At 44.2% G+C, this 21303-nt stretch overlaps 2 protein-coding genes across 2 annotated transcripts; one reads left to right on the forward strand and one right to left on the reverse strand.

The window, feature by feature from the left end:
- The first annotated feature begins 594 nt into the window (after positions 1–594).
- Positions 595–10805, forward strand: TRIM14 (tripartite motif containing 14). The gene is made up of 6 exons (XM_032096128.1): positions 595–1000; positions 4928–5023; positions 5903–6136; positions 7216–7378; positions 8422–8514; positions 9653–10805. The coding sequence occupies exons 1-6, from the start codon at positions 818–820 to the stop codon at positions 10186–10188; spliced, it is 1305 nt and encodes a 434-aa protein (XP_031952019.1). The 5' UTR covers positions 595–817; the 3' UTR covers positions 10189–10805.
- Positions 10806–11369: 564 nt separating this feature from the next.
- On the reverse strand, positions 11370–20846 carry NANS (N-acetylneuraminate synthase). The gene is made up of 6 exons (XM_032096129.1): positions 20643–20846; positions 19065–19280; positions 15880–15979; positions 15456–15610; positions 14190–14456; positions 11370–13109 (listed from the first exon to the last, which is right to left on the reverse strand). Exons 1-6 carry the CDS (start codon positions 20772–20774, stop codon positions 12900–12902), a joined length of 1080 nt encoding a protein of 359 aa, XP_031952020.1. The 5' UTR covers positions 20775–20846; the 3' UTR covers positions 11370–12899.
- Positions 20847–21303: the final 457 nt, after the last annotated feature.

Genomic DNA, 21303 nt, shown 5'->3' on the forward strand with positions numbered 1-21303 from the left:
TCAGTGCTCCATGTTCTCACATACTAATACATATTCTGATTCTCAAATGCTCCACCAAAATGCTTGGTTTTTAAATATCTTCCCATTTTTTCACATCACGTCTCTGTGTGTGTGTGTGTGTGTGAATACTCTGTATTGTTTTTATTCACAGAAAGAACCAAGCACGTTAAAAAGAATGAATTTTGTTGAATGTAGGTAGGAGTTTTGGCCAATGAAAGTAAGTGTGCAAACTCTGTAAGAGCACGAGCAGTCTATTTTGATTTCTGTAAGTGACACTTCTCAGAGCACAAAATTCTAATTGAAAAACAGAAAGCGACAAAACATGCCCTGAAGACAATTTTTCCCCACATTTTTGTATCAGGTAAGTGTTTTGCTCAGCCACGACACTGAAGCCCACCCCTCATCGACGCTGTTGAAGTTCCACAAATCAGCCCGTTTTCCATCCCGGGCGCCGGACGGAGGCAGCTCCCACGGTCCCGGCTCTCCCGCTCCCAGGCACAGCTCCTGCGGCACTGACTGCCCGACACCCCCGCTGCGGGTCCCCTCTCCGGCGGCGAGTGACGCGGGCCGGCCCTGCTCCCCGCCCGCCCCTGAGGGGGCAAGAGGCACGGCGGGGCAGCGGCCGCCCTCCGCCGCCACAGCCGCGGCCACAGCCACGGCTCGCCGGCCCAGTGTGGCACTGCCGCCCTCTGCGCACACCCTCCATCTGCCGGCCCCGCATCCGCCTCTCCCTGCGCCCGCCTGCCCCGCATCCGCCTCTCCCTGCGCCTGCCTGCCCCGCATCCTTCTCCTCCCCACCGTTCCGGCCGCCTCCGGCATGGCGCAGGGGGCGCCGCGGGCCGCAGCGCCGGGGGCGCGGGTGTGCGGTGTCCATGCCGGGCGGCCGCTGGAGCTGTTCTGCGAGGACTGCGGGTGCTGCGTGTGCGCTCTGTGCCCGGTCCTGGGCGCGCACCGCGGGCACCGCGCCTGCCTCCTGCCCCACGCCGTCCGCCGCACGCAGGTGAGTGCCGGGAGCCGTGGAGAGGGGGTATAAACCGGGAGCCGAGCCAAGAACTTCCTGGTTCGGTTTTATATCTTGCCGGTTTTCCCCTCGTTTCTGAAACTTGTGCCGCTGAGTGTTCTTTTGCCAGGGTGTGATGGTGGTAGCTGTGAGTATTAGTGAATTGCCACAGTACTAAGCCGATCTTCAGCCTTCAGCCTTGCTTTGCTTGCCTTATAAACACCTTGTGGAGTTCAAGGTTTGTAGGCTGTGTTGACTAGCAGAACAAAGTTTCTGTACTTTCTGTACTTCAGCAAGTGCTTTGTAGACCCCATACAGACAGGGTCAGCCTGATGCTACTGCACAAGGATATGGTTCGTGCACGAGGAGAAAGAGTTAATCAGTCACACCCAAACGTCCCCAAAACAGATGTATAAATCAGGGGACAAGGAGGAAGTGGCTTTGACTGTTAGGTCACATGCAATAGCATTTTATCCTCAGACCTTGTACGTGGAATCAAGAGGAGTGTGGTTGCCCCAGAAAACGTGTTTTTATTGCCAGGCTGGAAGTACCTTTGACAGAAACACAGATGCCTCAGGGGCAGGGGAAAGGTAACTTCCGCTTACCCTCTGCCCCCACCGTTGTAGCTTGCTAGATCACAGTGACTGTCTATGCAGAGTTCTCTGATAACTCCTCTGGGATGGGAGCAGGGGTTGTTGTGGGTTAACATCAGTAGGCAGCTAAGCACAACACAGCTGCCTGCTTATTCTCCTCCCTTGCCCAGTGGGACGAGGGAAAAGAAGAGGAACACTAAAACCAAGAAATTTCATGGATTGAGACAAAAATTTAATAAGAGAAAGAGAAGTGGAGGGAAGAGAAAAACAATGAAACTGATGCAAAGGCAGATACTCACCAGACAGTTCCTGAGCAAAAGACAGCAAACCCACCTAGACACCCCACTTTCAGTTTTATTGCTGAACATGATGTCATATAGTACGGAATAGCTCTTTGGTTAGTAGGCGCCATCTTCTGCTTGTGTCCCCTCCTAGCCTTTTGTGCACTCACAGTATAGTCACATCTGAAACACGGCACCACATGGGCTGCTATGAGGAAAACTGGCTCCATCCCAGCCGCAACCAGCCCCGCGGGTCTTTAAGATTTTTTTCTTCATCCCAGTGTAGCTGTCCACCAAATATCCTCAGGAAGATTTGCAAGCTTGCCAATACTCCTGCTTGTGCTTTGTTTTACTTGGAGAGCCTGCCAGGAGGCTCACTGGGGCCTGCATGCTGTGGTGCTGAACTTGGGAGACTGAAAATGCTGTAACACAGAGGTTTGATGTTCAGCAGCTTTATTTATTTATTTTTTTATTTTTATTTTTTCAGCTACAATTTCAGAAAGTTCCTTCCTACTCCTTTTGTGATATTTTGGAGCAGAGTTACTTAGAGGTTTTCTACAGAAAACACTAGGAAGAAACAGTTCCTACCGAACTTCCTGCTTGGAAGTTCACACAGATTGTGAGCCAGTACACAGGTCACGATAAATCCTTGTAGCATTTTATTGCATTTCATGTTAGAGAGCATTACAAGGGCAGAGGGCTGTGCATTAGGCTGCCACAAACAGCAGCACAGAGGTAAAACCATTTAAGACGTCTGAGCGATGCAGAGCATGGCTGCTGCCTGCTGGTATGCTTTCATCCAAAGTGTCCCTCTTGCAGCGGGAACTCACTACAGTGTTGCTTTCCCTTCAGGCCAGAGCGGCAATGTGTGGATGATACAGGTGTTGTGCAGTGGCAACCTGATCTGAGGCAAAGTAAAGTGCACAAAGCTACAAGCTGTGCTGCTACCCTGGGGGTCTGATGGACACAGGGAAGCACGTGCTGTTGATAAAGAGTTGTCTCTGCACGAAATCAGGAAGTGAGCAGGGTAGAAACTTGTACTCCCACGTGACCCTCTATCCCTAGGCGGTTTCTGCTGACATCTACTGGCTTAGGGATGCAGAGATTTTATGCACAAACTATCAATAGTTACAGCCTAAGAGACGGTATTTGACTACTGATTTTGTTTGCTGGGAGCAGTTATTCCGTATAGCCCTTGTGATGTGACATCAGCCAGGCAGCAGTTCTTCCACTGAGAATCTTCCACAGCTCTTTCAACAAATCCTAGCTGTGAGTGCTGAGAAGAGATGGGAACTGTTGTGTGAGGTCCATCAGCTGCGTCATCCCTGGAGCAGAGGTTGTTTAATATAGTTGAGAAAGACACTCCCTGTGCTCTTGAATGCAGCACACAGGATCACCATTCTTTGCACTTGGTATGTGTTCTGTGGGCCTGACTGGAGCTGGGAGTGTCATCTCAGAAATCCTTGCTTTTACAGTGTTTAGACTTGAATGAGTTAAGGCAATCCCTAAAGGAAGATTTTTGGAGTTGATTCCTCAGGGTGAATGACATGGGTTGCTGGCAGGGTCTTCAATCGTTAGGAAGGAGTTCTTTCATGTACCTCTGTAAAGAAGGTAATGCTTAACCAGAAATGCTTGGGATTGATGTAAGTATTTGCATATGGTCACTGTTGTGAGGGTGTGAGTGCACAAAGTGATGTCTGTTACTAGCAAAGAAGGTTGTCTTTTTCTCTGTGGTCTTTGTCAGCCTTCTGGGAAGGGAATGAGGTGTAGGCTGCAAAATAAACTAAGGAAGGCTGGTATCTGGTAGAAGTCCTGAATCTTCTAGTGGTGTAGAACTCTTCTGGTTCTTCAGGGACAAGACTGGAAAATTGTGGCTGGAATAAATAGCATGTCTTTCTCTATGCAAGAATATTTATCTGCTTGCATGGATGTATCTGTGCCAAGGGCCTTCCAGATGTGGAGTCTCTGGCTTTTGCTTGGAGCCCATTTTCTTCTGACTCTGTCATAATCCAATGACAAACTGCATGTGTTTTCTAAGGAGACACACATCAGAAATGCAAACTGTTGCTCATGAAGCAATGCTTTATGCTCTGTTTGTCCATGCTGCAGAGTATAAATGCTGTGCTGCCCTGGGGCTGTTGCAGTGAACTGGTACATGTGCATGCAGATGCTCTTGACTGGGTCTCAGCTGCAGAAGAGGACACTGATAGCAGCTACAGCTGGAGCTAGCTTACCTGGTAAATACTGCGGGTATTTACTTACTGTTTTAGCACCAGTGCGTGGAGACTGCAGGGCAGCATTGACTGTATCCTTCATGGTACTAATGACAAAAATGCATCAGCAGGTACACCAAGACTGTTCAACCTGCTGGGCAGAAGGCAGCCAATTTCAGAGGGCTGCAGGTGAGAAACTGGAGCAAGACATAAGCAGAACATTGATTATGCTGTGCTGGGAACACCACAAGTGTCACAGATACTGTGATTGATAACCAGCCATCCTGACACAATTAGCTGTTGTAGACATTCAAACTACAGCATCACTGTAGTGATAGTTGGGTATCTGATAGGTCATTTATACACTGGGAAGCATCCTGAACATTGACTGAATTTTGATTCTAGATGGAGCCTCCCACTGATCCTCTAAATAAAAGTACTTACTTAGCTGCCCTTCAGCTACTAAATGCATTAGCATGTAGTCTGGAAATGCACAGCACCACATATTTAAAGATGAAAATGGTTTTTTGCTTTGGATTTCTCTGTGCCTTAAGAAGATGGTGCTAATTTGCACAGCTCTCAAACCTTAGCAGTATAACCACCAGGTGAAATGCGGAGATCCTTATGTTTCATCACTATACGGGCATTAATAAGCCTCATTAAAGTCCATTCATTTAAGAGTTGTACCTTCCAACTCAGAATATTCTATTATTCTATGATTCTGAAACAGAGTATTTCAGTGATACACCCCCCTATGTGGAAAACAAGCTGGATACTTATTTTTGTTTTTTACAGATGTTGTTACGAAACAGTGTTTTATTTTGTTTCACTGCTGTGTAGGAACTCATGGCATTGTGCTTGAAGAATCTAGAAGAGAGAAAAGAGCAAGAAGCTGGCAACAGAAGGAACATAGTGCAGGCTGTAAATGATGTGAAGGTAAAGTGTGGTTTCCTTTTCCACTGGATGGTAATTTTCCAAGAGGTGACATTTTGTTTTCTCTGTAGCTATTCAAAGACCCAGACACCTACTCCTTCTCAAGAAAAGAGTGTATCCCCTGTATCCATCACAGTATGTTACACTGTCAAAGGGAGAGGAGAGTCTCCAAAGACCTGGTCCTCATTCCTTGATCAGTTTAACACCTCTGGAAGATCAAGGCTGAAATTTTTGTGCAGAGGAATAGCAGGTAGCCTCACCTGCCTACGTTATTCTGGCTTCACTAATGTATCTTGCATTGCACTGAACTGCTTTATTGAATTGCCTGGATTCAGAGTTGACTAAACACAAGAAGAGCTCTGTTGATTATGTCTCAAGAACAGGAATGTGTGCTAAGCTGCACCTCATTTATAGAGCATGAAATTACTTTTGCTCTAAGGAGCATCTGCAAGCAGTTCTTTTACAGAAATGTCGGTAAGAGCCTGAGGGGGCTTTAGAGACTTGGTTTAATGTCTCTTTGTTTTGGAGGCTTTCTCTTCCTATCAGCTACTTCTCTCTAGCTTGCTTTGAAAGGGGTCAAAGTCTTGCTACTGAAGGACCAGATCTGCTTCTTGTTGCAATTTGTACCCCGTTAATTCCAGCTGAAAACAGAATTTACTGCATAAATAGGCATCTTGGAATCTTCCCTCAAGCTTTTCCATCCAGACATCAGCAGGTAAACCATGTCTGCCCTCTTTTAAGTGGTAGACACATGTTTCTGAAGAGATGCAGAAACTCAGTAAAATTCAACCAAAATGTAGCACTGAAAGCCTGAAAGAAAAATGTCTGAAATGTTTATGGTCTGTTGAGCAGGGAGGAGACACTCTTCTGCTTCATCTATAGGCACATGCTGACAGGATCAAAAGGCAGCTGTCAGAAAAAGTGACAGAACTTCAGTTACTTCTTCGGGAAGAAGAGAGTTTGGCAAAAAACTTCATTGATGAAAAGACTCAGCAAGCCCTGGGAGCACATGATCAGCAGTTGGAGTCCTGTCAAGAACAGCTTGCAGCCCTAGAGACCCTCACACTTCAAATCAGACAAATACAACAGGACAGTGATCCTATTCGTTTGCTGGAGGTGGTATTGTATGGTCTCTTTCTACCTCTTACCGTGATAGCCCTTGGTAAATTTCTCTAATGATCTCTTCTACAGATCCTTCTGTATGTAAGCAGCGTCTTTCTAACTGTTTTTTAATTTGCTTTGTGTTGGTGTTTTGGTAATCAAATTTGGTTCCTGATTTTTGAGCTATGAGGTGTTCCTGCTATGGCATTGATTTCAGGTCTGTATGAAATTCATGTTAATTTTAAACAAATATGGAACAGACAGATATGTGTCTCTTAATCTTGAAGACAAATGCTGTATCAAGTCTTTCCTTGTCCAGTGTAATATGAAGGTCTAAGAAAAGGCAGGCCTCAGGAAACCTGAGGAGGAAAGTTAAAATGTGTAATTTATTTAATTGCAAGAAATCCTAATCATCAGAAGCAATAGCCATCACTTCACTGGAGGGGGCAGCACTTTACTTTTTGCCTACAGATAAACATCAGCTTCTCTCTCCTTCTCTCTCCTAGTATCTTCACCTTCCTTTGGAAGGGTGGTTATGCCCTGATACAAGCCAAAAGATGCCTCTGGTGCATTTTTGCATCCTTACAATGTGGCAGACTTGAGTTTCACAGCAATGTATACTTGAGTATCCATTGCTGTGATATGGCCCTGGCATTCTGCTGTGTGGGCTAGCAACATACCTCCACACAGGAGCTGCTCTTCATGATTTTGTGGTGATCTTCTTGTGGGGGAGGTTGGATTTTATTCTTCAGAATGCTTTTAAAACTTAGTGGTTTGACTTTGCCACTGATGGGATTTCCCACAAAGGACCCTGGCCAGGCTAAACCCATTTCCATCCTGGAGGGATCTCTTTTAACCATGGCCATTGGGTTCTCCATGTCTGGAGTGGCCACTGGCTCCACCGGCAGGAGGCGGTAATGGGCAGGCTAATGAGCTAAAAGGCAGGCTGAACTCAGCAAAGCTTGCCTGTTACAGCCCATAGGTTTACCTAGTGATGAAGCTGTCCTTGCTCTGTGGTGTATGGGAGCTGGGAGGGAAGAGTCCTTTCATGTCACAGTCTCTGCTAATTACAGCATTTGGCTTTCTGCCCTCAGAACTACACAGCAATTGAGAAGGAAATTAAGGAATCCAGCCACTTGTCAGAAGAGTGGCATCCAATACCTCTCTCGTTTGAACACTTACTTAACCATTATAAACACTTCATCAAAGTTATTCAGTCCATTCTGGAGAAACCATTGGAAGCCCGGCTTAAAGAAGGTACCTGGGAGAGTGCTCTGGATTTTGCTTTCTTTTGCTCTCTTTGCAAATTAAGTGTGCTTTTAAAGTAAGAACAGGACTTTTAACCAAATCATCTGGAGAAACAGAAGTGTTTGAGGCATGGGTACTGTTTTCTGACAGCATGGGTGTAATGCCGCCATAGCAGTGGTGATTTACGAATGTAAGGGGTCTCTCTTCAACACTGAAAACGATCTTTGGTTTGTCTGCTGCTTTTTTTCCCCCCAGTTCTATCAGATACTTCAATACAATTTACTGTAGTCCATCACACTTACAGAATGTATCTATTCTCTGAGTTACTGTTGGCATTGTAAGTGCTCTGGCACTGGGGTACCTCTAGAATTTTAAAGCCTTTTCTAATTAATGTACCTGGTGATCTGCCTCAGTCTGAAAAAAATTGATGATTTTTGGTAAAGATGAGTTAACGTGTTTTATTTAGAAATCCTTTTGTCTTTGAGCTATTTCATCCTTAAGTGACCTTTGTCATGATTAAGGCAAGGAGTTTTTCCAAACGGGACACAGAACCACAAAGCTAAATAACCATGGGGAAACCCTGCTGCTCTTTGAGTGAGCAGGCAACACTGGCCATCACATTTCACCCAGCTGCCTTTTAATAATCTCTTGTCTGAGAATTGCCACTGAGAAGAGAGTAGCAGGTTTCTGGGGCAAATGGTCAGACCTGATCTGAAAGGCCACTGCGGGATGTGTGTAGGATTGCTAGAAAGTATTGTGGAGGTGCTCTGCAGCAAGCATCTGCAGCTATCTTCAGCTGCCAGACTATTTTCATCTAATAGGGGCTACTTTTTAAGGAATCAGGCGTGATTACTTGGAGTTCTTTTCAGTTGCGTAGTTCTTTGGCAACACTAGTCCAGCATCTCCATGCTATCCAAAGAACATAACGTTAAAAGCATACAGAGTGAGTATCCCCTCCCCAAAAAAAGTAACATAGTTTGTCCATGAAGTTGGAAAATGATGGTTGAAAAACTGGCAGACTCCCTAAACTGCCCCTTTTCATCTCTGCCCAGATGTTTTCAGTAGCCTGAATCCCACTGCAAAGAAGGAGCCTGGGACAGTGCTAAAAACCATGACTCCTGTTGATCGGCTGCTTTTCTTAAAACGTAAGTATGATTATACTGGAGTCCTAGAATCTCCTAAGCTGGAATGGACCCACAAAAATCACTACTGTCCAACTTCTGGCCCTGCACAAGACCATGTGTCTGAGAGCATTGTCCAAGTGCTTCTTGGAATCTGTCAGGTTTGGTGCTGTGACTACCTCCATGGGGAGCCTGTTCCAGTGCCCAACCACCCTCTGGGAACCTTTTCCTGATATCCATCCTAAACCTTGCCTGACAGAACTTTAGACCGTTCCCTCCAGTCCTGTCATTGTCACCACAGAGCAGAGATCAGTGCCTGCCCCTCCTCTACCCCTCACGAGGAAGCTGTAACTGTCATGAGGTCTCCCCTCAGTCTCCTCCAGGCTGAACAGACCAAGTGACCGTAACTCTCTGTGTATAACTCTCCTTATCCCATCACCATGAGTGACCCAGATTAGGAATGTGTGGAGGCATCAGTGTCGGTGCCCTGCTGTGATTCCCTTGGCTTGCCTTTTGCTGTCCCTACCTAGTCTCCAGAGGTGTAGGCTGTGGCTCTCTGAATCCTAACCTTAACCCAAATGGCAGCTTGGTGCTGCAGCTGAGATACCCACCACACTGGTGGCCTAGATTAGAAAGGTGTGGAGGCAGCAATGTTGGCGGACTGCTTTACGCGCTTGGCATACATTTTCCAGCCCTGGTGTCCCTGGAGCTGTAGGCTCTGTGGCCAGCTGAACTCCATCCCTACCTAATGTAACATTGGTGCTGCAACTGGCATCCCCATCACAATAGATGACCCAGATTTGAAAAGTGTAGAGTCGGCAATGTTGGGGCCCCACCTTGCTCACACTAGAATACCTTTTCCAGACCCAGTGTCCTTGGACATTGGGATTTCTGTCTGAGCCCTAACCCTAAGCATAAAGCAACCTTGGTGCTGTGGCTGAGGTCCCCATCACCTTGGTTGAGCCAGGTGTGGATGCAGCAATGTTAGCACCCTGTTGTGATCCCCCTGGCATGCCTTTTCCAGCCTGCATTCCTGGGACTTGCAGGCGTTCTGACTGTCCCAAGACACTGCCGGCTCTGGGCTCCTTTGCAGGTGTTTTATAACTTGGACTTCCAAGGGTCATGATAAATGTAGCAACTATGTTTACGGCTTTGACTGCAGATGCAAGATCACCGACCTGGGAATATGACAGCATTCACCCGAGACTGAAATTGTCTGATGACCGTCTTGAAGTAAGCTGTAGCTGGAGGAGAATATTTTACCCCTGTGGTCCCCAGAGGTTCGATCAATTATGGCAAGTGCTAAGCAGAGACGCATTCCTTTCTGGGAGCCATTACTGGGAAGTTGACCTGCTTCATGCTGGAGCAGGATGGTGGATTGGCGCAGCCTACCCTACCATTGGCAGGAAAGGAGATTCTGAAGCCTGTCGACTTGGCTGGAACAGAGCATCTTGGTGCCTTAAGAAGTTTGATTTTGAATACTGGGCATTTCACAAGGGAGAGAGAATCCCCATCCTGATAGAGGATGATCCTGATTGCATTGGCATTTTTCTAGATTACGAAGCAGGAATCCTTTCCTTCTACAATGTTAGTGATGGCATGTCTCATTTGCACACGTTCCGCTGCAAGTTCACAGAACCAGTTTATCCAGCCCTGAGACTCTGGGAAGGGTCCATTAGAACATGCAAACTAACATAAGAAAAAAAGCAAAATAAAGCCTACTCTTTCATGCTTTTTCTGTGAATGCCACTTCAGCAATTATCTACACGAATTCATCTCTGTGGTATCAAAGTTGTAATTATGATGCTTTTAGTAAGTAAAAGAAGTTCAAGAAAACCAACTGTGACTTTTAATGTGTATGTATTTTTCAATAAGGAAAGGTGATCTTGCTTTTATAAATGATGTTGATGTACCACTGGAAGTGCCACATGTCCTATTTTTGTAGTTCTTTCAACTTGTAAGAATAAGTTCAAGAAAACCAACTGTAATTTTCAATGTATATGTATTTTTGAATGGGGGGAGGTGATCTGACTTTTATAAATGGCATTGATGTACCACCCAAAGTGCTCTATGTAATACTTTTCAACTTGCAAAATGGAAGAAGTCCGGTTGAAAGATATTACAACTTACTGGAACTTGGATATTGACTTTTAAAAAAGATTTTTTTTAATGAACTTCCTTCCCTCATCGGCCTGTAGAGGCTGCAATTGTGTATGGCAACAGGTTTAGTTTGGTTCAAGCCTCCAAGATTATATATTGCATATTGTTATCATCGACAAGATCAGATTTGGATAATAAATGCACTAAGTGAATTAGCTCATATTTAAGTGTAATTTTGGAAAAATCACAGACTGGCATTGACTGTTGGAAAGGTCCCTTCTGAAGTGGGAACTTCTGCGGTCACATTTAACAGCCATTAGCTGGTCTTACATGTGACAGAAACTCTGAATTGGACTTCTGGGTGGCCCTATTCTTCCCACTGAGTGGAAGCATGAGAAATAGCTTTGTGCAACCCCTAATAGACGATGAAATGTCTGCAGGGTTCACAGGTGCAATAAAAACACTAGGCCAGTGGTGCTTTTGTACCCCATTTATCTTTGTGTCCAATCCGCAATATTCACATAAAACTAGGAGACACAGCTTGTAAGTTTCTGTATATGGATATTTCTCCCCCCACCAATACCTTAATTAAAGTCCCAGAAACTTCTGGAGCCTTTGCTTACAGCAGTCTCCAGGACCAGCCCTGTTGGAGTGAAAAACCACTGCTACTTTAAACTGGCCAGGTAATCTTACAGTGTTCAAATACTAAAGGCCCTGGAATCATCACCAGTGCTGACAAAGGCAAGGTCTGACCATAGCCGGAAATGCAGAAACAAGAGCTTGTTTTATAAGCTAGATTTATTTTTCAAATTTGAAGTTTTAAAAAAAATCTTTTAACAATTGAGTAGTTTTTTAATGTAAAGCAAGCATACTGCATCAGTCACAGCTCACATATGACCAAGTATATGATTCAACCTCTGCTTCCCCATTTAAAGATATGAATACAGTTTTCTCAGAACTGCACAAGGGTAAGCATTTTGAAAGAGCTCATAGTTACATAAGCACTCACCACCAAATTTAAGATACTTCACCAACTCATGACCAAAGGTAGCAAGTTCCAAGTAACCATCACTAGCAAATGATTCCACCACAGAAAAAAAGCAGATGAATTATACCAAAGCAGTTCTGTGCTAAGCAAGGTAGTTGAAGAATGACTGGTCTGCAGCAGCTGCTGCTGCTATACAGTTCCCTACTGGTCCAAAGGAAAAGCAGCAGGCGATAGGAGTGGGATTGCATTTCTTACTTGAAAAGTGAGAAGCTGGGATGCAAGAGTAGAGCACACAAAAGGTGCACTGACCATCATGCTGAAGCATAGTGGTGTGATGTAGTCAGGCAATCAGCCTCAGCCATCTTACACACCAGTGTTGAGAGAAAAACCCCAATGCAGAGGATTTGCTGGTTAGAAAAAAAAAAATAGCTGCTCAAACTTTACCAGCATTTGGCTTCCTACCTGAGAAGTTGCCCCCCAGGTCCAAACAGAGGCATCCAAATGCTCTGCAGAATTGACTTCATATTCCAGACTTCACTCAACTTGCAATAGATGCTTTCCACAATTTCTGAAGCATAGGTTAAGCTCTGATCCATCTCAGATCTACTTTTCTTCCCTGCTCAATCTCTCTGGCCTGCCCTTTTGCCTTTCAGTTCACAAAAGGCTCTCTTGCCCCTTAAATGGGACCTTTCTAAATATCCAGTATGCTTCCTTTCCTGGTACTGTCTCTTCAGAACCTAGCTTTCTCAAGAAGCCATTTTCCCACAGAGTGCAGATTCCTGCAACCACTGCTTTATCATGACACTTTTAAGGCTTTCATCTTAAAAAAAAAATCCATCCAGGTTGCATTTGTAATTTTCTGTTCAGTGTATGTAAACTTTCACTTATCTGTATTCAACTCCAACTGAAGTCCTGCTATCAGAGGGGTTAGGCAAGTGGCAGAAAAGAGAGGAATATCAAAAGATACAGAGCTAGAACAATTCAAAGTGTAGACAAAATTCTCATGATTTACTGTATTCTTAACAGAAAAGGGAAACTGGAAAACAGCAGAGTGTGGTATTACATTTGGCAAAACTCCAAACTGATCCAGGTTAAGTGAAATGGAGAAGAGAGGATCATGGTATTTTCTAGGCACAATACTACACAGTTTCTAATAAAATCTGTATAATTTATATCCCCTTGTTTCTGAAATGTCCTGCTAATAAGAACCTGAAAATTCTGTTTGCATCCTCATAATTACACCACTTTCTTCTAATCTGCCATGCTGCTATACTTAGATACGTTGTGCAGTACTACACTGGGAAATATGGAGTGCTTTGGTTTAGCACTTCACTTTTTTTACATGATTATCCACTACTTGCTCAGTGATGGTTTCATCTTCTTCAATATTTCTTTTAATCTTCTGGCCCACCAGATCAAAGATGGATTCTGGGGGAAATCCCTTAGGCTCTCCCACCTTCACCGTCAGCATGTCAAGTGTCAATATTGCACCTTCAGGAATTGCCACTTTCGCCACTACTGACTTTCCCAGCTACAGGGGAGGAGGAAAAAAATGTTTAAGTTAAACACATTGCTAGGATTAGTCTAACAAAAGGAGGTAAAAAGTATTTTGCAGTTATTTGAGAACAGGATGTGTAGAACTGCCCTCTCCACTACTTATTCCAAATGAAGATTAAGTTAGCATGGAAGCTTTCACTGTAACCAGGCTGCTGGGAACATGCAGATGTTTCCTGAAACTGGGCAGTGGCTCACTGAAATTTTTCAAAATCACAGTGGAGAGAATCTGATTAGAACAACTGGTATTTCAGCTTAGTGTAAAAGCAGCTCACACACAATCGCGGAGACATATTGTTCCTACTACTATTAGCAAATACCTGGCACTGGTGAGGTCACAGCTCAAGTCGTCCTGTGCTCAGTTCTGGGTCTCTCGCTACACAAAGGACATTGAGGTGCTGGAGCAAATCCAGAGAAGGGCCACAAAGTTGGTGAAGGGTGTGGAGCACAAGTCCTATAAGGAGGGGCTGAGGGAGCTGGGGGTGTTTAGCTTGGAGAAAAAGGAGGCTCCGAGAGGACCTTATCACTCTCTACAACTCCCTGAAAGGAGGCTGTAGCCAGGTGGGAGTTGGTTTCTTCTCCCATGCGGCAAGACAGAACAAGAGGAAATGGCCCCAAGCTATGCCAGGGGAGGGTTAGATTGGATATTAGGAAAAGTTTCTTGTCAGAAAGAGTTATCAAGCACTCAAACACTCTAGAACATGGAAGTGGTTATGATCCCTGGAGTTATTTAAAACATGTGTAGACATGGCACTTAGGAACATACACTAGTGGTTGGAATTGGCAGTGTTAGGTTAGTGGTTGGACTGAATGACCTTATGGGTCTTTTCCAACCTAAATGACTCTGTTTCTTCTCAACTTAGGTAACCACTGGATGATAAATATAAAACTCCATTATAATCAAAATGGCCAACATTACGCAGTGAGAAATTTTTTAAGTGCAGAGGCAGAAACACTACTGCAATAAACAATTTGCAAGCTATTTTTCTGAATATGGAGTTATTAGCTAGAGATCTAAATTATCTGCAGGTTTACACAAACCAAAATCAGAAGTTACCTTTTCATTGCAAGCCATTTCACAGGGCAAGAGTTGTTTGATTGGAGAACCCATTGCTTTTTCCACAGTACGGATGGCTTTCACTAGCTCCGCCAGTTCATTTGGCTCCAGAGATGCTTGGTGGTCGCTTCCTTTCCATGTTTTGTCGAGAGTCACGTGGCGTTCCAGTACTTTAGCACCCATAGCAACAGCTGCCACTGAAATGGCTATGCCAGTTTCATGCCCCGAATAGCCAATGGGGATATCAGGAAAAGCTGACTGATATGCCTTAAATCATGACAGAGTGGGTCTGAATTACCAAGGTAGCAGTTTCAAAGACAAAGCAAATTTTAGAGTGATAACTGCAATGGACAAATACTGTGCCATAAAACAAGCAGGTGGTTATGCAGAGAGTGCAACTTCGTAAATTCAAGAAGTCACACTGCATTACCAATCACCACGTTCCAAATCTGACTAATATTATCAATAGTGACAAGAAAAAGGAAGCATGTCCTCCTCTACAACTTATGTTTCTCCTTTAAATTCAGTTCTGCTACTCAAGGTCTTTGAAGCCTGTATCAGTGTAAGTAATAGTATCCTATTTTCATCCAACAATCCAGTGGATTGGCTGAACTTAATCCAAAAGAGTTTTCTTCAACATTGTATTTAAAATCTGAAGCAATCTTTTAATCCATACATTGAGGACAAATTCTAAAGGCAATTAAAGGCAGCTATGCGGCATTCTATTAAAAATAATATACTCTGTGTGCATAAATCTAAGATAGTGCTTGAACACTGGTCAGTTTGGGAAAACTTTCTTACATCAGTATTTGGCATATTCAAATAATATTTCCAGTGAAGGAAACTATACTAGGGTATAACCAATTTTCTTCACTGCTCTGATAGTCACATGAAGTTTCCGGTCTAGCTCCCTATTTAGAACTATGTTCTCACTTCACGCACCTTCTTAACGGTAACAGTCTACATGATTTTTCTTTGCACAACAGAGCACAGGGTTAACCTGTTAACTACATGTCATGTTTTCCTCTGTCGAACTGTGAATACTCCAGCAATATCCTTTAAACTATTCCTCAAAGATGAGTTCTACTAAAAAAAGATCTGGTGGATATTTTTACTTCAATGCTTGCATTGTAATTTAGAGGAACATGAGACATAACTCTCAGAAATGAATTCCAGCATGCCTAAGATCTGGAAGTGTTTCTCCATAAAAGGGCACAGCCCTTCTCTGCTATCCCACCCATGGCATGCTCTGGGTTACTCACTGACCGATATAACACGGAGATTGACATCCTCTGGCTGAAGCGGGTATGCACTGGTACACTGCAGGAAGCAGAAGTTTGGATTGATGGGCTTCACGATCTGATAAACTTGATGCATTGTGTTCATCGACTGCATCCCGCTGGAAATCACCATTGGGCGACCTAGCCATTAGAAAATATGCACAAGTTTTGTGCTACGTCCACAAGAAACCTACCCAATATTAAATTAAATTCTTTAAGTACAGTAATTCAGTAAAACTAGTAAAACTAGAAAAGAATGCTGAGTAAACACTTTTTTTCAAAGTCTGAGGGTGAGTTTCTTTTAAAGAAACTTCAGATTTTTTCCCAAAAATCAATTGGAGGAAAAATCTAATAACTGAGCTACAGAGAAATAGTGATGTTCACCAAGATGGCTCAAATAAAATGCTTACCTTTCTTTGCAGTCTTTTCCAAATACGGAAAATTATTTGTATCTCCTGATCCTACTTTGAAAAATGGAACATCCAGTTCATGTAGAAATTCCACAGCCATCTACAAGGAAAAAAAAATCACTGTGTTTTAACACTCCACTTCAGGTGGATCAAGGGATAAAGAACTACTGTGCTTGGAAATAAACAACCTTTCAAAACAGCAAACCCAAAACTTGATTAAACAGGTAGATATTATGGACATCTCCCCAAAAACCACTGCTCCTGAAGTAACATTTGCTATCCTGACAGTATTAGTTTCTGACTTCCCTCCAGGTGAAGTATCATTATGGTGTCTTCTTTCATACTTCTGTTTTTGTGCAGGTCTTTGACTAGGATCACTGTCTCAAGGCAGTCTCTGGCCTCCCACCACAGCTGGTCACACCAGCTGTACATTCTGCTGCTTAGTTCAAGTGAGCTCCACCTCAGCTTAAAGACGAAGTTGCATACCACATCATTCTTGCTTTTTTTCCTTTTTTTAAACACTACCAGAGAGAGCAACTACCTGTAGATGGGAGTTCGCCTGTTGAAAAAGAAATGTGCTACAAGCATGCACACTGTCTTCCTGCCACACACATCCTGCAGGTCAGAACTATTAAACCACACAGTGTTTAAAACTACAGGCAGTAGAATAGATTTGCCACACTGAAAACTTGTATGAGTGTATTAAATAAGCACTAGGAAAAAACCCAAAAGTGCCCAAAAAGGGAAGTCCAAAATGAGTTTGGTTTTAGGAGAGATACTAGACAACAAAATATGCCGAAGCAAAGACTATAAAACCGTTTATTCAAATGCCAGTTAAACTCTGCCTTTGTCTAAAAATACGTGTGCTATATTGAAGACAATTCAAGAATTATTAGAGGCTCTCTGAAAATGGGTATTACGTCAGTAAGTGGCCTTTTAAAAATTAGTACTTTATCGGAAGAAAATTTAAATTCCAAACCTATCACAGGCAAGAGGTTATTTAAAGCCTCCATTCACCTCTGGGGAAAATAACGGAATAGTTACCTTTGTCCCCTGTCAACCACCCACAAACACTTTTAATTTCTTCAGCTCTTTCCTTGTTACAGTTAAATTTACTTAGTGCCAGAGCAAGAATGCTAACGTCCAGAAGAGAATCACATCTTATTCAGTCTAATTTTTCCACCATCAGTATGATGGAGATTCCATTTCTTGTACCTAAGATGTATAACATCTCTTTAATTTAATAATAAACTATTTAACATAGTTTATTCAGACGCATTGTGTATAAAGACAGTGAGTACTCTCTATTAAAAAGGCACAGATCTTATCCCAGGAGATGGCAAAAAATTAAATATGACAGGTAGACCTTGTATCTAAGGCCACTCTTCATTAGGTAAATATCTCTTGAAAACCAGCAGCTTTTCTTTAAGAGATTCAACAACCAGGAAGCAATTTCAAGTAACAGGAATGACATTAAAGGGAGTGGTTCAGTGAGATCCTGCTTTGTCTCCAGTACACACTGGAACAGAATAGATAAAGAAGTTATTCATAGCCATTGTGTTTACTTCACACATCACTTCATTAGTTTCCTCATATAGTTAAACGCAAAATTTAACCTCTTTGACATAGCTGGACTTCCAAAGATATATTAAATTTACTGAAGTTAATATATTCTCAAAGATTTATTATGTTAATTTATGCAATATTTTCCTTGAATTCCAAACCCCTGTCTTGCAAAAATGCCACCAGAAATCTTAGGAGCTGTGTAATGTAATTAGTGCTCAAAAAAAAAAGGCACAAATATGTATCAGTTCTGTTAATTAGCTGTACAAAGGAGCACAGCAGAGAAAAAGAGGGATCCCAGCAGCAGAAAGTGATCTTAGCTGCTGCCTGTGAAAGGTGTTCTGTGTTGCACTACAGCCTTTAGAAACCAGAGGTTTTAACATCAAAGAAAGAACGTGGGGTTTTTTTTTCTCCCCAAAGGCGCATGGGTCTTTAAGATCCCAGATAAAGAAGTCCAAGACTCCTGGGTTCATATACTCCTTTCTTAAAGGAGTGCACGTTGCTCAGCAGGTCTTCTAGACATCACCACTCTCTCTTTTCACAGATCTGTTTCAGAATCCATGGCACTGAGCTATTGCTACATACACAAAACATATTTGTCTATCATCAGACTAAGTGGGAGAATAAATTGTAAGAAAAGAAGAAAAACACTGATATATCAGTAATTCCTCCGATTGCAAGAGTGAGACAATGAACAGATCACCTTAAGGACTAAGTAAATCACATCCTAGTCTCATCCTGGATATGTCTACTTGCAGAAAGTCAGGGACATTGCTGTGCTGGCCATATGCAAGAGTGGCTAGCTTACTTCTCATAGGGTCTCCTTCAGTTTGGCTCTTTGTATTTTCTAGGCCTCAAAGAAAAGTAAAACAATCTATACAATCTCTCATTTATACTGACGTTCAAGTGTTACCTGGCCTTTCCAGCTTACACATTTCAATTTTATGTTGCATTTGTTAATACTGTCACTACCATCATTCTGAGGTAGGCAACATGCAACAGTTACAAATACACGTGCCTTAAGGGGAAACAGCAGCAGGAGTTTCATGGAGTTGTGAAGCTGGTGACTGACTGTTCAAGAGCCCACTGGCAAAAATGAGTAAATGATTCAGGAGTAACAGGGCAAGGTGCTGAGCCTCTCCATGAGATTAGTAAAAGAAATAGGGGCATAAACATTTCTGCTGCTTAGAAACACCACAGGGGTCTAGTAAACAACAAGGAAGGAGGAAAAAAAAGAGGGAAATATCAGGGATTAGAAGAAAGGAATCTGGTTTAAATACAGAAGGAAGTTTGGTATGCTTGAAACCAACACTGGAGTGCAGTCTGATTGCCATCTTGATCTACACTCTCAAAGCCTCAATTGTTTATGAATATCAAAATGAAGCCTTGCCCCTAATATTACTTACTGTGTATAAGTATCTCAGCACACATGGCAAGTCTTCCAAAATATTCAGCCATCTACTCAACCATTACAGAGACACATGTGAACTAGCAAATTACTCTAGGTCTCTTAGAAATTCATTGTCCATATATTCTCTTCATGTAAGAACTATCACACCTAAGTAATACCCAATGGACATAACAGCCAGACTCCCCTTGTCATTCCAGTATGGTTTACATACCTCATCCATGCCAGAAGCTGTGAAGAAAATGCCAATCTCCTCTGCATACTTCTTTAGCTCTCTATATTGGTCATGACTGAACTCCAAGTGGCGCTTATGCTCCCCATAGGTCTTTCCCCAGGAGTGTTTAGAGGTGTAGGGCCTTTCTAAGGCTTTCTTGTTGAATTTGTACTCCAGTTCACTCTTCTGGAACTTAGCACAGTCTGCTCCACAGTCCTGCAAGACAAGCTGGTGCACACTGAGTGGAAGTGCAAGTGAAACCGCACTCATCCTAAGTCTGAATGCAAGGAGTTAGTAACTGATGTGCCCATCTGTTGTGGAGTTTTTACATTATCATCACAGCAGTCACAGAAATGGTAATGAACACAGAGTGACTGTGGACCTACACACACACAAACCCTTTTATTTCAAAGTGCCTATACATTTCATAGAGCAGTAGTCTGGAGAGAAATCATAGTAAACCTACAAAACTACTTAGTCTCTTGCTATGCATGGCACTTATTCAAGAGTTGACTTCTGTGGTGTTTTTCCCAGATTAGCTGTCACTGATAATTTTACATTAAAAAAGGACACAGGATTCTGCGGAACAAGGAGTATGAATCTGATTCATAGACTCATCAAGGTTGGTTTTAAGATCATCCAGTCCAACTATCCACCCAGCACCACCACTGTAACCCCTAAACCACATCACCAGCACCAGACACCTCTTGAACACCTCCAGGAATAGTAATTCATTTGAAGTCACACAAACAGTGAAGATGTATACTCATTAGAGCAGTCTGCACTTACACCCCAGTCACAGAACTAAATACACCATGCCCTGAGCTGTGATGACGCGCAGTTTTCTATCTAATGGATATAACATCGAATTTCACAGGAGCTTGGCTGTCTTACTGAATGACACAAGTGTTACTGTAGTAAATCCCTAATGTCAACCAAGTCAAACTGGAGGTTAATTAGAGATGGTTCAGCAGCTGCCTGATACTTCCCAAATTCCCCGTGAGCTCCGGCCCCACCTGCGGGGCTGCAGCCATGACACAAGATCACAAAATCAACTAGGTTGGAAAAGACCTCTGAGATTATCGGGTCCTTGAGGTGACCGAACACCACTCTGTCAAAACAGACCATGGCACCAAGTGCCACGTCCAGTCTTTCCTTAAGCACCTCCAGGGACAGCGACTACACCACCTCCCTGGGCAGCCCATTCCGATGTCTGTTCACCCCTTCTGTGAAGAAATTCTTCCTGCTGTTCAGCCTGAACCTCTCCTGGCACAGCTTGAGGCCATGTCCTCTCACCCTGTCACCGGCTGCCTGGTAGAAGAGGCCGAATCCCACCGGGCTACAGCTTCCTCTCAGGGAGCTGTAGAGAGTGATAAGGCTCCCCCGTGAGCCTCCTTTTCTCCAGGCTAAACAACCCCAGCTCCCTCAGGCGCCCCTCACAGGACAAGCGCTCCAGACCCTTCACCGGAGTGAAATGCAAGGGTCTTCCTGCAGACACTCTGTGTTCCGAATAAACCTCCCGCGCGTCCCCCGGCCGCGCCCCGGCGCTCTCGCTCAGCCGCCTCCCCCCGCGCGCACCTTAGCCATGCGGATCATGCGCTTGGCAATGTCCAGGTCACCCTGGTGGTTCTGCCCGATCTCGGCGATGATGAAGCAGGGATGGTCGCCGCCGACGCGCCGCCCGGGGCACAGCTCGAACTCCCCAGCCATGGCGAGATGGCGACAGCAGCACCGCCCGCCCGCGACTGCGCCGCCGCTCCCGGCCCCGCCGCGCCCCCTCCCAGCCGCAGCCAATCGGCGCCTCCCCCATTGGCCCGCCCCATGGGCCACCTCCCGGCCGGCAGGGGGCGCCGTGGCACTGCGCCCTCAGCGCTTCCCGCCCTCAGCGCCTGCCGTGCTGCTCCTGCCGCGGAGCGATCCCCGCGGCGACATCGCCACCGCCGCACGGGAGCGGCTTCCCGGGAAACACACACCAGCCGGGAGCTCCACCTGAGAGACCCTTACTGTGCATTGATACGGATATATCATATGCACCAGATCCAGGTGCTTCTTGAGAACTTCCAGGGGTGGTGACTCCACCACCTCCCTGGGCAACCTATTCCAGTGCCTGACCATCCTGACAGTGATAACTTTTTTTTCTAATATCTAATCTGAATCTCCCCTGTGTCATCTTAAGGCCATTTCCTCTTGTCCTCTCACTGCAGACGCAGCAGGAGATACCGACCCCCACCACACTACA

Source organism: Corvus moneduloides, chromosome Z (assembly GCF_009650955.1).
Source record: "Corvus moneduloides isolate bCorMon1 chromosome Z, bCorMon1.pri, whole genome shotgun sequence".
Classification (NCBI taxonomy): Eukaryota; Metazoa; Chordata; class Aves; order Passeriformes; family Corvidae; genus Corvus; species Corvus moneduloides.